The sequence below is a fragment of the Xenopus tropicalis genome, chromosome 3 (genome assembly GCF_000004195.4).
Source record: "Xenopus tropicalis strain Nigerian chromosome 3, UCB_Xtro_10.0, whole genome shotgun sequence".
Taxonomy (NCBI): Eukaryota; Metazoa; Chordata; class Amphibia; order Anura; family Pipidae; genus Xenopus; species Xenopus tropicalis.
Window position 1 is genome coordinate 81452949 of NC_030679.2, and position 13669 is coordinate 81466617.

The following is a 13669-nucleotide window of genomic DNA, read 5'->3' on the forward strand; positions in this document are numbered from 1 at the left end:
GTGGGGGTAAGAGATCCCCTACTAGGAATTTATTATTATTAACATTTATTTATAAAGGGCCAACATATTCTGCAGCGATGTACAATAAGTGGGTTACATACATTGGACATACAGAGTAACATATAAAGCAATCAATAACTGATACAAGAAATGAAGAGAGCCCTGCCCAAAAGAGCTTACAATCTACAAGAATAGGCAGAAGTTCCTGCCTAGTCCCCCACCAACATTGGACCCTAGGCAGGTGCCTCGTCTGCCTACTCCTAGTTCCTGCCCTGGTCCAACGTTGTCGTCCACATTAGGACCTGAAACAATGGACACAAGCAAAATGTGAAATAAATGTTGTTGTTTTATGTATAATACAAGAGTGTTCTGGTCGTTACCAAACATATTGAGAGAGATATATATATAAAAAATATATATTTATATGTCCTAACGCATTTGTACTGAATCTCTGACTAGAACGATATATACAGTGCACGACAACCTTATCCTCGCCAGGGTGTAGTACCCCAGGACAATGAGCGCACCTTCCGCCCCCCTCCCGTGAGAGCACATGTCGGTTGCTGGGATCCCTGCCTTGTGTCACATTACGTAAGGCGGTAAGGCGGGGACGGTCTGTCAGTGGCTGTGCTGCTGGTGCTGCTGGGGAGGTAGAGCAGCTTGTGGGAAGCGGAGAGTGCGAAGCGAGTCGGAGTGACGGGGAAAGGCTGCTCGTTGGGAACAACTGACTCGGCAGGTGGCTCCGTGCGTTTTTGGTTCTTGGTTTGTGACACGCTCGGGATGACTGAATAGGGATCAAACGTTCCACCCGAAAAGGACAGGATTGTTATGAGGAATAGACCAAAATGGAAGGACTCCTGTCTCCAATGAGAGCCAAGGTAGGGTGCTTGTTTTATGCTCTTACTATACTGATGGTTACTTTTATTTATCTCTGACCGGTGAATTGATTCCCTCAGCTTCCCTCAGAACGTTCTTTCTGTGGCCCCAGGAACAGGTGCCTGAAAGCCAAGCAGGTGCTCTAAGTTGGGCTAAGTTGCTTGTGGCGCTGGGTGAGATTATGTATTGGTGGGGTACAGGCTGCTATTGCACCTATGGCATTCTGTATGTGGTGGGCATGAAGAAGCCTTTTTTTGTTCTAATTAAAATACTGTTTTATTGCTTCTTGGAAATATTGCTGTGTGTATTAGGGTTCTGCTATTTGGTATGTGGGGAAATAAACACTCATTTATTTAGTTACAATTTGGAAGGTTTCTGGACTGTGAAGCTTGCAGCCACCTGTCTTTCATTGATGAAAGGGCATATATTTTCAGTGGGCTGTACAGTTCCTGTGGCATTTCTCTATTACTAAAGAGCTAAATAGCAATCATTGCCATAGCTCATGCATCATGCATTAATATGATACATATTGTATATATTGTGCCACAAGGGGTTAGCAATCTCTCTATATGGGTAATTAGGGTAATATACTGCCTTAGGCATATTAGCTTATCTTATTGCTTATATTAGCACTATGTTGTGGTGTAATTGGGTTCTTGGCTATGAACATCATATTTGTGAATTGCACTGACAATTAACTATTATAGAACAGAGAATCACATATCATTACCTAGACAACCCGTTAAAGCTGTGTACTGCTTTGAATGAAATGGTTAAATCCCCCAGGGTGAAGGAGTATTGAAGGTTAATGGTAAGGAGGTTTACATTGTGTTTTCAATGAGAGCCATTAACATGTTCTCTTCTGGATATTTAATTACATTCTCTTCAAAATATATATGAATGCTTGGTGTGAGTGTGTAGAGAGAAGTGTGTGTGCTGGGTACATCAGAGCAATTTGTTCTGCTTTGGAAATAATGTTTTTAAGTGCTTGGGTGCCAGTGTTAGAGTGTGCCATGGTACCTTAGGGACTGGCAAGAACCAAGTGAGCACATGGAAGTATGCAAATGGTATGTAGCCGAATCTATGTCGTTCACATACAAAAAGTGCATTTACCTGAGTATAGTGTTATTCCACATGAAGCTGAAAATGATGCCAGCTGTGTGCAGTGGGCTGCAATTTTCCCAGATATCTCTCGTGCAACACTGATGCTGTGATGGAGATGCTGCTAAGTGCCCCAAGTGTGCTGCTAGTTTATAAGTCAAGGGTAGCAAACATTAATAATTCTGCAACTCAGTGAAGTGAAATATGTGGGTTGCATTTTTAAATGTATTCACCACTACAGAACTTACATGTTTGAGAGTAATTTTTGTGTAGGGAATTGCTGATAGCTAAAGCTATCTCCTAGGAATCATGGTAGTCCATCTTGGAGTACTCTATTTAATTAAAATACACTGATTTAGAGAGGATGTTAGGAACTGTGGTTCTCTGTATCCATAGGAGCCCTATTTTGACAGCATATTTTGTGACTAGACATACATGTGTTGTTACATAGCACAAAATAGCATTTGATTTGTAATTGCTGTTACCATTATCCTCATTCCCTCTTACACCAAAGATTTTGGGGCAGATTTATCAAAATGTGAGTTTAGCGCTTAATGCACAAAAACTCACCTACGTCCTATTCATTCCCATGGGATTTTTAGAAGCATATTTATCAATGGGTGAAAGTTAGAACTCACCATTTGATAAATACACTTTTAAAAATCCCATAGGAATGAATAGAACATGGGTGAATTTTTATGTATTAAGCTCTAAATTCACATTTTGATAAATCTGCCCCTTTGTGTGTCTGCCCCAAGGATACTCCAGGGATAGCTAAACATATTGACATTCTCTGGCACTCGAACAATGAATGGTAGAAAATGAAGAGATCTCTGACTCCAGAGATGGAATGCATGCCTGGAGTAGTAGGAGGTCATTACTGGAAGTTATATTTTGCTGAACTGCTTTTACCTTTCACACCTGTTTGGATATGTACCTGAAAAACTGCTTTGCCATTCAGAATCAGTGGGGACTAGACATTTGGTGGAATACACTCCAGTCGTATAAGTGCAGATTTCTTTAAATGTATAATCTAGCTAAAAGCATATAATCCGTAACTTTCAAGCATTCTTTTCCGGCTGTTAAATAATAGGAACACTTTATAATCTCTGTTTTGTTGATAATATATATTGTCTGACAACAATAGCTCTTTGGTTTCTTCAAAATGATGTCAGCAGTATGTAGTTACCTAGCAGTAGATGCACCTGTTATGAAAAGTGAACCTGGGTATTCTTGGGCGCGGGTCCTCTTATCTTCCTGATATTAATATGTGTCTTCATTGTGCTATTAGTACAGCTGCAGGCTCAGAACATTGTAATAAACCCACATTGTTTTTTTTATAGGGAACTCATCAATCTGTCTGGGTTGTGGTGAATAGACATTCACAGAGCAGAAGAAGCAGTGCTTAATCATTTTTTGCAACTATGTTTCTAGAGTCAAAGACAGGAGTGCAAAAAAGTTTAAGCCAGGGCACGCAGGGCGTTGGCCATACTGCTCTTAGGCTTTTCAGGCTGAGAGAAGTGGATCCACTCCCTTCTCCAGCTTCATTAATCTGCATTTAAAAGTAAAGTTTCTGCTTGCATGGAGGCACATGCAGGGAAGCGAAGGTCAGACTGTAAATGCCCACTTTCACATTTTAGGGCTGACCTCCACTCTACCTACACACAAGCAGAAGCTGTATTTTATAGTGCAGATTAATGGAGCTGTTGGCCTGGGACTTGTACTGGAGTACATGGCCCTATATGGGCCTAAGACATTTGAGTTTGGATAATTCTGTTTCTTGCGTTGCGGTATATTCTTTAGTTCTCACAAGGCACGATTTCCCTTGCTTCCATTGCCTAATATACGCTAAAATAAAATGCAAATGTATTTCTGATAGAGGTACTCTAGTAACAATCAGACACGTATATGTACACATGGTTTAGAAACTTATCAGAACTGAATATTTCTAAAAGAAATTGATCATGGATAACATTTGGCCCTAGCTAGCAGGGAAATAGCCAAGCTTACTTGACATTGTACACATACTTATGTTCAGGCTATTTAGGGAAGTTTTCCATATCGTAGAAATTTTGAAAATTTAATCAATTGTGTTCAGTTAAAATTAATCTGATGAATCAAATATAGGATATTTGCAACTTGGTTTGCACTTTTGATTTAAAGGACATGTAAAGCCTACATTTGCCTACAATGTATATCAGTTGGGCACGTCTCCCCCACCCAAATGGCATCATTTGTACTGCATATATCCCCTCCGCTTGCCAGCACCATCACATTTTCCTAAAGCAAATAGCAGCTTTCACCCGGTGGCCATTTTTCCTCTGATACATAATCAGATACATTTAAATCTGCAAACAGCATACACACACAAAGACCCTTATTCAGCATACATTTCATCAAGAATACAGGCTCACTGATAAAAGTTTGTTTGAGCTGAGCTCAGGAGAGGAGGTTATGAGAAAAAAATTGAAGCAGACAGCTAGAGCTGAGTTTCTATGGGAACCAGCAATGCCATCTCTTCACTGGCTTCTAGACTGGACCGTGTGTTTAGTAATCTGAGTTTAGAACAACTGAGCATGTCTGGCAAGCCAAAAAGCAGATTCCCAAGGGGTGGGGTGCCGATTGGGTTACAGGAGGAGAAGGAAATCTAAGTGATTAAGGGGATGTTGCAGCTTTACTATTAACCTCTGGACAACCAGTGTGGCAGGTATTGAAAGATTTCAAATTTCACATGCATTGAAGCTTCCACGTGGCAATGAATACAAAATGCCTTGAAGCCAATAGTAGAAGGGAGGCGAGCCTCTTGACATACCTGAAGCGTTAGACTATGGTGTCCAGTTTCTGTGAACTCCCACTACATATGTTAGCTTGATTAAAAATCAGTTTGATCTACTGTTGTGGGGTTAGGGCTAACTAGTTTTTAAGGTGTAAAAGAGCACTGACCTTATCAAAGCTCAGTGAAACCAAACAGTTACAGTAAGCACACCTCGGGGGAGATTAATCACGGCAGGAAAATAACATCAGAGATGTAGGTGACAATTTTGGACCAATAAGCTTGCATCATGGAGCAGTTCCATATCAAGTGAAATAAAGTAATATCTGGGTTTGGCATTTAGGGCAGTTGGAGTCCATTGCACACCTAATTGCTGTTAGTTTCAAGAGTGTTAAGTATGTCTGGTGTAAAATACTAAATTGGACAAGTTTGTCCTTTGTGGCTATAAGAAAGCTATAGAGGTCATGCATCATGTCATCCTATTTATCTCATTTATCAACTTCTAGCTGAGGAATCGTATCTTCCCATTTGGCAGTTCATCAATACTTTTTATATATTTAAGTATGCCTCCTGTGACAGAGTTATATTTTCTATTGTTAGGAACCCAAATTTGGCACTAGTATTTAATCACAGCAGCAGCCACAGCGATTATCAGCTTGATTAATTGCTGTATATATTTCTTTGGGTCTCGTCACAGTAGTGACTACAATTAAAAAATATTCATATAAAGTTTTACTGTAAATTACTTAGCTGCAATACTATGGCTAAGTTATGCCTCAGGATTAGTGTGGCAACACATGGAGTCACAAACATGCAGACAGGTAGGATGACCGACTACTGGTATAGATAAAATTGCAGTCCTGCAATTCCCAAAAGGAAATTACAGTCCTGTTACTGTCTGTAGTTTGTCCAACATATTAATCATATGCATAGCATTACTGTGATCAAGTACTAAGACACAGATCTGGATTTAGACTGCAGACTTACCATGTGGGTGTTTGCCAGAATACATTAAATAAATGGGATGCTGTTGCTGAAATTATCTGTACTTCAAGTAATGCAGTAATGAGACAGGGAGTTATCCTTTTGAGATCCTATTCTTTTTCACTTCATGAAAGCATTGTGCCCTATAATTTCAGTTTTGCTAACCCCTTGTTCTGCAAACGAGTAACAAAACCATTACAAATCAGTGTTTAGACACCAGGTTATTCTCCTTCTAAAATATATGCTTGTAAATAGAAAAAAAATGGTTATTACCTTATTTCATTTCATTAACCTAACACTACTAAACAGCACTGCTTACTGCCTTTCTGTTATGGTGTATACATAACTGTCACATAAATATACACAATTTCTTTTCATTACACTTATATTGGGAGAATGATCTACCTAGCATGTTATATTATATGAAGGGAGTGACTGTTGTAACATTTATGGATTTGTTTATTACTTGTGTCCATACACATAGTACTGATTGTTCACAAACAAGTCAATCTAAATGCCAGTAGAACAAAATAACATTAAAAACTAAATAGAAAATATAACAGAATGCAATTTTAGTGTGGGATTTGTTCAGGGCCGCTGCTGGCCAAATGGGTGCCCTAAGCAGAAATTTACTTTTGTGCCCCTCCCCCAAATATTACGGAAGTAAAAATAAAATACTAAAAAAAACACCTACTATAGGGGCCCCACACACAGTGCCCCCAATTGCCCCCATAGACAATGCCCCCATAGTAAGTGCCCCCAATAGCCCCCATAGATTGATTGAACTATCCGGGACAGCGGGATGCGCTATAAAAACCGGCGGGACAGTGTTGGGGGGTATGTTATAATATATAAAAATGTTTTTTTTTGGAGCAGCTGGGATGGTGCCCCTCTGGGAGTTGGTGCCCTATGCAGACTGAGTACTCTGCTTATAGGGAGCGGCGGCCCTGGATTTGTTATTGAGTAAAATTAGATCATTTGTCAAGGGGCTGAATACTTTTGTAAGGCTCTCTTTGTCTTTTGCTCATCTTGGATATATGTTAATATTACTATTCTGTTACTTTATTACAGTGTACAGCACTATTACCTGCTTCATAAATCCCAGTCAGGATATTGTCCATGTTTAGTTTCCTGCTGTTGGGTAATAAACCCTTTTTGTCCCAGCTAGTGAAAGGAGATTGGGTTAAACAAGATTTATGGTCATGTAGTTCCTTTCAGTGGTTTCTAATAACTCATGTTTCATGCTTTGTGTGTGTGGTTTTTCTTTTTTTGGCAGAATGAAAGCACATCCATAACAAAGACAGGTGCTGTAATGCTTTGGTTAGTTTGTTCTTTATAATTTCCTCCTTCTCCTTTTTGTACTTCACCATGTTTTCTTATATCACCGTAATCCCTGTAGCAATTCCAGCACAATTCTGAAATGCAAGAGGAATTGCAGTCATTTAAACTCTCACAAACTTAATACACTCACAGTGTAGATGACTACACTTTATTATCCACAGGTTTTTTTGGCTTCAGGGAATGGAATATTTTTCTTTCTTGCAGTTTGTGCAGTGCCGTAAACTTCAATTATATATGGGATGATATGTTCTTTTCTGTAAATGATAAAGATATTTGAAATCACCAAGGACTACTGTGACCATAATAAGGTTTGAGGCTTCAGGCAAAATATTTATTAGTACAGTACTGATATGTCTTTCCGGTTTGGCAACCTGCTGGCCTGTAACCTCAGGTTCTCATGCAGGGCAAAGGATTCCAAAGTGACTTCTTACATTAGTTGAGTTGAGCCTGCTGCTCTCTAGTTGTAGCTGTAATACAACATGTAACACCCTATGATGGAGCATATTGGGAAACTGTAGTTCAGCAGAAGCTGAGGACTACACATTTTCCACCCCACTCATATCCTTATAAATGTAAGTTAGGGTTTCATTATGTTTCTCTCAGATTTACAGACATCATATTGTACATTAGAACTAATGGAAAAATATAAATTTTCCTTATAAACTGGTTTGGTTGCCGCTTCTATGATTTCAGCTTTGAAGAACTACATTCTGCTTATCTACTTGCAGCTAATTGTTATGCTTACAATAAAAGGAAACCAATTTTTATTTTTTTTTACTAAATTTAAAACTAGAGAACAGCTGTTAGGTGTTGCATAAAATGTATTCCTTTCATGAAAAAGAAATGAAATCTTTTTGGCTGCTGCAACAGAAGATTGTGATTTTATTCCCATATATTTTTAAGGCCAATGAGTCAGTGTAAATAGTATTTTCTTGGTGAAAAATCAATGATCTTTGGGAAAATTATGCTTCTTTTGATAATTACGATGAGATATTATACTAGATAAAGGGCAGAGAGGCAATGAGACTGATTACGGCGCATTTCATTTTTATAGAAAGAATTTCAGCTTCAAACTAGCTTCTTCAAGTGTAGTAAATGACTATACTACTCATTCCATATTAGGGATAGTAATATTTCTTGATTTGAACAAAATGTACCCTTATTCAGCCAGCTCACCAAATCAATTGATTGTTTATTACAGGGTATGCAAACATGCCTGTAGCTTTTTTCAAGTACGTTGGTTAAAATCATTTAATTTACATTACTGCATTGATATTATTTGATTGTATACTTGTTCAAGTTATAGAGTGTGCCCTTCAGAGCATAATACTTTGTAAATGTTGAAATTGAAATGATTGCTGGGGTTCCACTGTACCCTGAAAGAAAAATAATGAATATAGTGTAAGCTTTGCCCTTTGCCCATGGTGCTTCCAAGGCATTGGGGTCTCCTTTTGCAAAATACTCACTGTTAATGAGCATTCAGATATTACTACAATGTTAATTATTCATTATGAGAACTGCAATATTGCTTAAAGAAATCACCAGGGTTCTGTTGTTTTTGCAGATTAAGCACCCTGCACCCTAGGCAGTTCATTCCAGGTATAGTTACAGTAATTCAGGACTCAGCCAGAGGAAAAGTGGCAGGACCTCAAGATGAATTGATATTACCCTTATCTTGCCCTTTAAGCAAACTAATCTTAATTACCTTAACTGACCAATAACAAATGCATAATACACTGCTACATATGAAATGTTGTGGTACCAAAAGACATTTCAGGAGGAGAAACTAGATTTAATCTGTTGTTTAATGACATTGTACAAAATCTGACAAAACATAGTCTTTTCTAAGAGAAGCTTCTAATGCATTTTTGTTAAATTATAATAATCTGAAGGGTGTTCTTGTTCCAAAACAACTGTTCATATCAAATTTGTGTGTGTGTGTGTTTTTTTTTTAGACCTGCATTTGTTATTAAGCATTTCAGTCTCCAGAACAACCTGCCAGGGGACATTTGCCTCAACTCACTAATTAAAATTATATAGATTTGCTCCAGAGAAGTAGACCTTAGAAACCAATCACCAGTGTGTTGAGTCTAGTGCATTTAGAATAAGAAAAATGAGTGTCTAGTATGAACAACTATCTCTAGCTATTTTGTTAAACTGATACACAAACAGGACCTTCCTGATGTGATTAGAAGCATTTAAGTAAATGATGTGTAGATTCCATAAAGACACTGTGCTTCTGCCTGAACTTAAACACCTATCAGAAAATAGCCATAGTACCCTGTGTGCCAACAAGGAAGCCGTGAAATGTTGATAATAGGCAGAGCTGGCAACTGCTACCCCCAAATCTTTAAAAGAAGTTAAAAAAAAAAACAAGGCGACATTCTTTAAAAGAAAAGAAAATAAACTATTTTTTTCATGATGGTATTAAGTTTTGGGATTGTAAATTCCACTAAAGAACTTGCTAGACAAGTTTTTATCAACAAAGGTTGTTCACAGTGTTAGACCTGATTAATATAATTACATGATAACTGATCCAGTGAGAAATGTTATTGCCTAATTACTGCAATTTTATTTTCTTCCCTGAAAATGGAATTGGCATACTTGTGTGAGATTAAAGTTCGAAACATAAATACTTATCCTCCACCTCTTTTGAGTTTTTAGTACAAATTTAAATACATATCGTAATTTATGCTGCAGTATAACACGTTAATATAATGTATCAGGTATGTTGAAGTAAAGCAAACAAGTTAAATAAGTTGTGAAACAAGCTATGGGGGGGGGGAGAAAATTTGAGGAAATGGCAAGATGAGAGAGGAAATTTTAAGATGAGAGAAATATGTTTAGTTTCTGTATAAACAGTGGCATAATGTACACTATTTAAGAAAAAATTGTGGGAAAAGGTTAATATGGAACAGTGAAAGTGAGCAGAAAGTGAAATCAGCATTTGATCTAAATCATGGTGATTTGTTCACTTGTGGGCTAGAGTAGCAGATCTATATTCTATTTTATTTGACATATTAGTCTGGTGGGTAAGTAGTGTTGAATCAGGGAATGGAGAATTTCCAAAAATATATTATTCATATAATTCTGGGGCTTTCTGGCTGCTCCTTATAACCTGAATATCAATAAGCCTGGTAATTTATTGTATGTATTGTTGAAACATAAGAATGTAATACAAATACATAAACTGCCTTGTACATTAACATGATAAAGTTATGGTATTGTGCACTGGTTTGCACATCAGGTCTATATGGCGTTGTACAATTTGTACAATTTGACTGATTTCACAATAGATAAGATCTGTGCAAGCACTTGAGTGTCACACAATATTTGGTACATTTATAAATAATTCCTGCTAGCTCAGATTTAGTCATAGGGGCTGATTTACTAACCCACGAATCCGACCCGAATTGGAAAAGTTCCGACTTGAAAACGAATATTTTGCGACTTTTTCGCATGTTTTGCGATTTTTTCGGATTCTGTACGAATTTTTCGGATCCAATACGATTTTTGCGTAAAAACGCGAGTTTTTCGTATCCATTACGAAAGTTGCGTAAAAAGTTGCGCATTTTGCGTAGCGTTAAAACTTACGCGAAAAGTTGCGCATTTTTCGTAGCGTTAAAACTTAACGCTACGAAAAATGCGCAACTTTTCGCGTAAGTTTTAACGCTACGCAAAATGCGCAACTTTTTACGCAACTTTCGTAATGGATAGGAAAACTCGCGTTTTTACGCAAAAATCGTATTGGATCCGAAAAATTCGTAAAGAATCCGAAAAAATCGCAAAACATACGAAAAAATCGCAAAGTACCGATCATTACGAAAAAAACGCAATCGGACTCCATTCGACCCGTTCGTGGGTAAGTAAATCAGCCCCATAGTCTTACAGTTACATCTGCAAGTAAAATCCTATTTTAGGTCTACCAACTAAACCAAGTAATGTTTAATGTAAAAGAACATTAATAATGCTTCATGTACTCTTCCAGTATTTGTGGTAGTGTCATTTTTTAATGAATGAGTTTATTTCCTTTTAGCAATAGCACTTATCCATAAATAAGAGATGGTGGATTCCTTCTCCAATTTATTATTAATTCATTAATAGACGTGAAGAAGTGCAGAACAGAAGTGAAAGGTGCTGATTCATTTCCAGATCATGAATTATAAATTAGCCTTGCATGGCCAAGTGCATGAAATATTAGAATCCTAATCACATGGACACTTTATTTTAATGTATTGTATTTCATGCAGTTATCCAAAGATCCACAAAGTTCAGCATTTTAGCCTACCATGTTAAGCACCAAGACATTCTGGGAAATATGTGCAGTTAAATTATTTTTATTACTACAGATAATAAATCTCTTTCATGACAGATGTTGGTTGTAAAAGGTTTCATTCTAAATACTGTTATATTAGAGATTGCCAAGTCCTGCACTGTTCATTGTATGTTAACCTAAATGAAGTAAAGATCATGTATATACAGTTGAAGGGCAGCAACAGTGAGGAAATACACACAAATATGTATTCTGTAATTTGTGAACAGTTTTATGCTTAAGTTTTCTTTATACATACCCAGAATATTGTTGCAATATGTAGAAAATGAAAATACTGATTTCTATTGAGTAATACTTATAATGGGAGCATTTAAAAAAAAAAAAAAAAAAAACAACAACCCATAATGGTTCCATAATAATAATGTATGTTCCTATTTAATAATATGTAATTTGGAGCTTTTCTCCACCAAGATTTTCCAGAAAGTAACATTGTTACAAATATTGCTCCATGGGAATAAGGGCAAACTACATTGTTTTTAAACAACTGTTCTGTTAGCCAGCTGTTATAGATTCAGTCCATCTTTTATTTGGAAGAATATTTAGTAACAATTATGCTTTATAAAATGTATTTCACAAAGTTGTTTCCTGAGGTGAGTGAGAGCACTGAAAAAACTCTGCAAAAGAAAAGTACTTTGAGCACATTTATTGAATTTTTTTCTTGTCTTCAGACATAGGTTCCTCAAAATTACATTATGTCACTGACACCAGTATACAAAAAACAATTGCACTGTGTGCTAAAATGTGAGTTTTTTATTACCTATCTTCCTATTCAGGACTTCTCATATTCATCTTCCACTTCCTGGTTTATAGGGTAAATTTAACCCTTAAAACCATGTATAAAATTGGAGAGTTGCTGATTAAAAAACTAAATATCACTATATATCTCATACTGAAAATTAATTTAAAGGCTAACTCACATTTAATAAGCATTACCATATGAAAAACAGTTTAATATCCTATTTCTGTTCATTTATTTCATTAAGCCAACTTACCTCCCACATAAATATATGGCCAAATTTCTGGATCTTTGTGGCTTTTCCACAATACAAATTTGGCCCTAATCTTGTATTCCTAGATAAAAACATAACAATAGAGCCTAAAGACCCAATGGTCATGTTTCCAATAAGGTTCTTGTGAAAGGTAAATGTCCAGTGATTTACATGTATTCATATGTTTAGACCTCAATGTTTTCTAGGCTTTTAAATGTACTGCTGCCTATATCAACTGTCACATCTCTAACCTCCAAATACTATATGTGCGCATGTGTACATTTACAATATTTTTAATGTGATTGCAGTAAGGAGATTATTTTTGCAATACAGTACTGGAAAGCATTGTACGGAATTGTTTGTAAGCTGAGTATAAAGGGGTTATTTCATTGAGGCAGTATATATGCTTGGAAGTGTTCAATAAATCTTACCCAGCAGGATTCCTTATACTTAGATGTAGAAAACATCAGTTATACGATTCTGAATACCCTTTAGCATTTTACTATGGAACTCTTGTAATATTTGTATCTCTGTTTTTGCCAGGTATGTCACAGCAATGAAATTATGAATTCAGTAGCTTTTGGCATCTGTATAACTATATCTGTGTTCCACCGCAGGGGAGCTCAGGAGGAAACGCATTTCATTCTGCTTTATGTGCCTGTACTGGCACAAGCGCATGTAAGCACCGAAGGCTGGTGGGATAATGATAGGAGTGTAATATTTTTAAAGGTTTTCTTAAATGCCATTAACATCCACATGTTAAAAGACTGCAGAATACAGACTTTTCAGAGGGTATTATTTTTTTTTATTGCTGTATATGCCTGTCTTAACAGTAGTTTGGTACTGACACAAAATATTGAGAAGGAGTTGAGAGAACCCCTAAGCACTAATCTGTCATGTCATCATCTTGAATTGGGCATACGTTTGCACAAACGTGAACCCTATCCATAACCAAATTCCATTTACAGAGTAAACGAATCTGTTAACCACATACTCACCTGTCAATAAAACCCTCTAATAACATGAAATGGGTTTCTCTTTAATTACGTGGAAGTTTGTGTTTTCCTGTACAATTCACTGTAAAGAGACTAGTCCAATCAATATGTTTGCCTATACTATCTTTAAAGACAGATATGGCAGATCTCCGTGTTCTCATCTTTAGCTGCTTCCTAACCAGGCATATATTTTTTGTTTTAAAATTTTTACTTGCATTGTTCTTTTAACACCCAGTTTGCTAGCAGTAAAGTTTTTAAACAATTTCCAAAAAAAGCG

General features: G+C 36.8%; 1 protein-coding gene across 1 annotated transcript in view; it reads left to right on the forward strand.

Annotated features, from left to right (window-relative positions):
• The first annotated feature begins 643 nt into the window (after positions 1 to 643).
• Positions 644 to 13669, forward strand: part of frmd4a (FERM domain containing 4A) — a 235920-nt gene continuing 222894 nt past the window's right edge. Inside the window, exon 1 of the mRNA XM_018092333.2 lies at positions 644 to 878. Coding sequence (XP_017947822.1) covers positions 846 to 878 — 33 coding nt within the window. The 5' untranslated portion in view covers positions 644 to 845. The remainder of the gene's footprint in view (positions 879 to 13669) is intronic.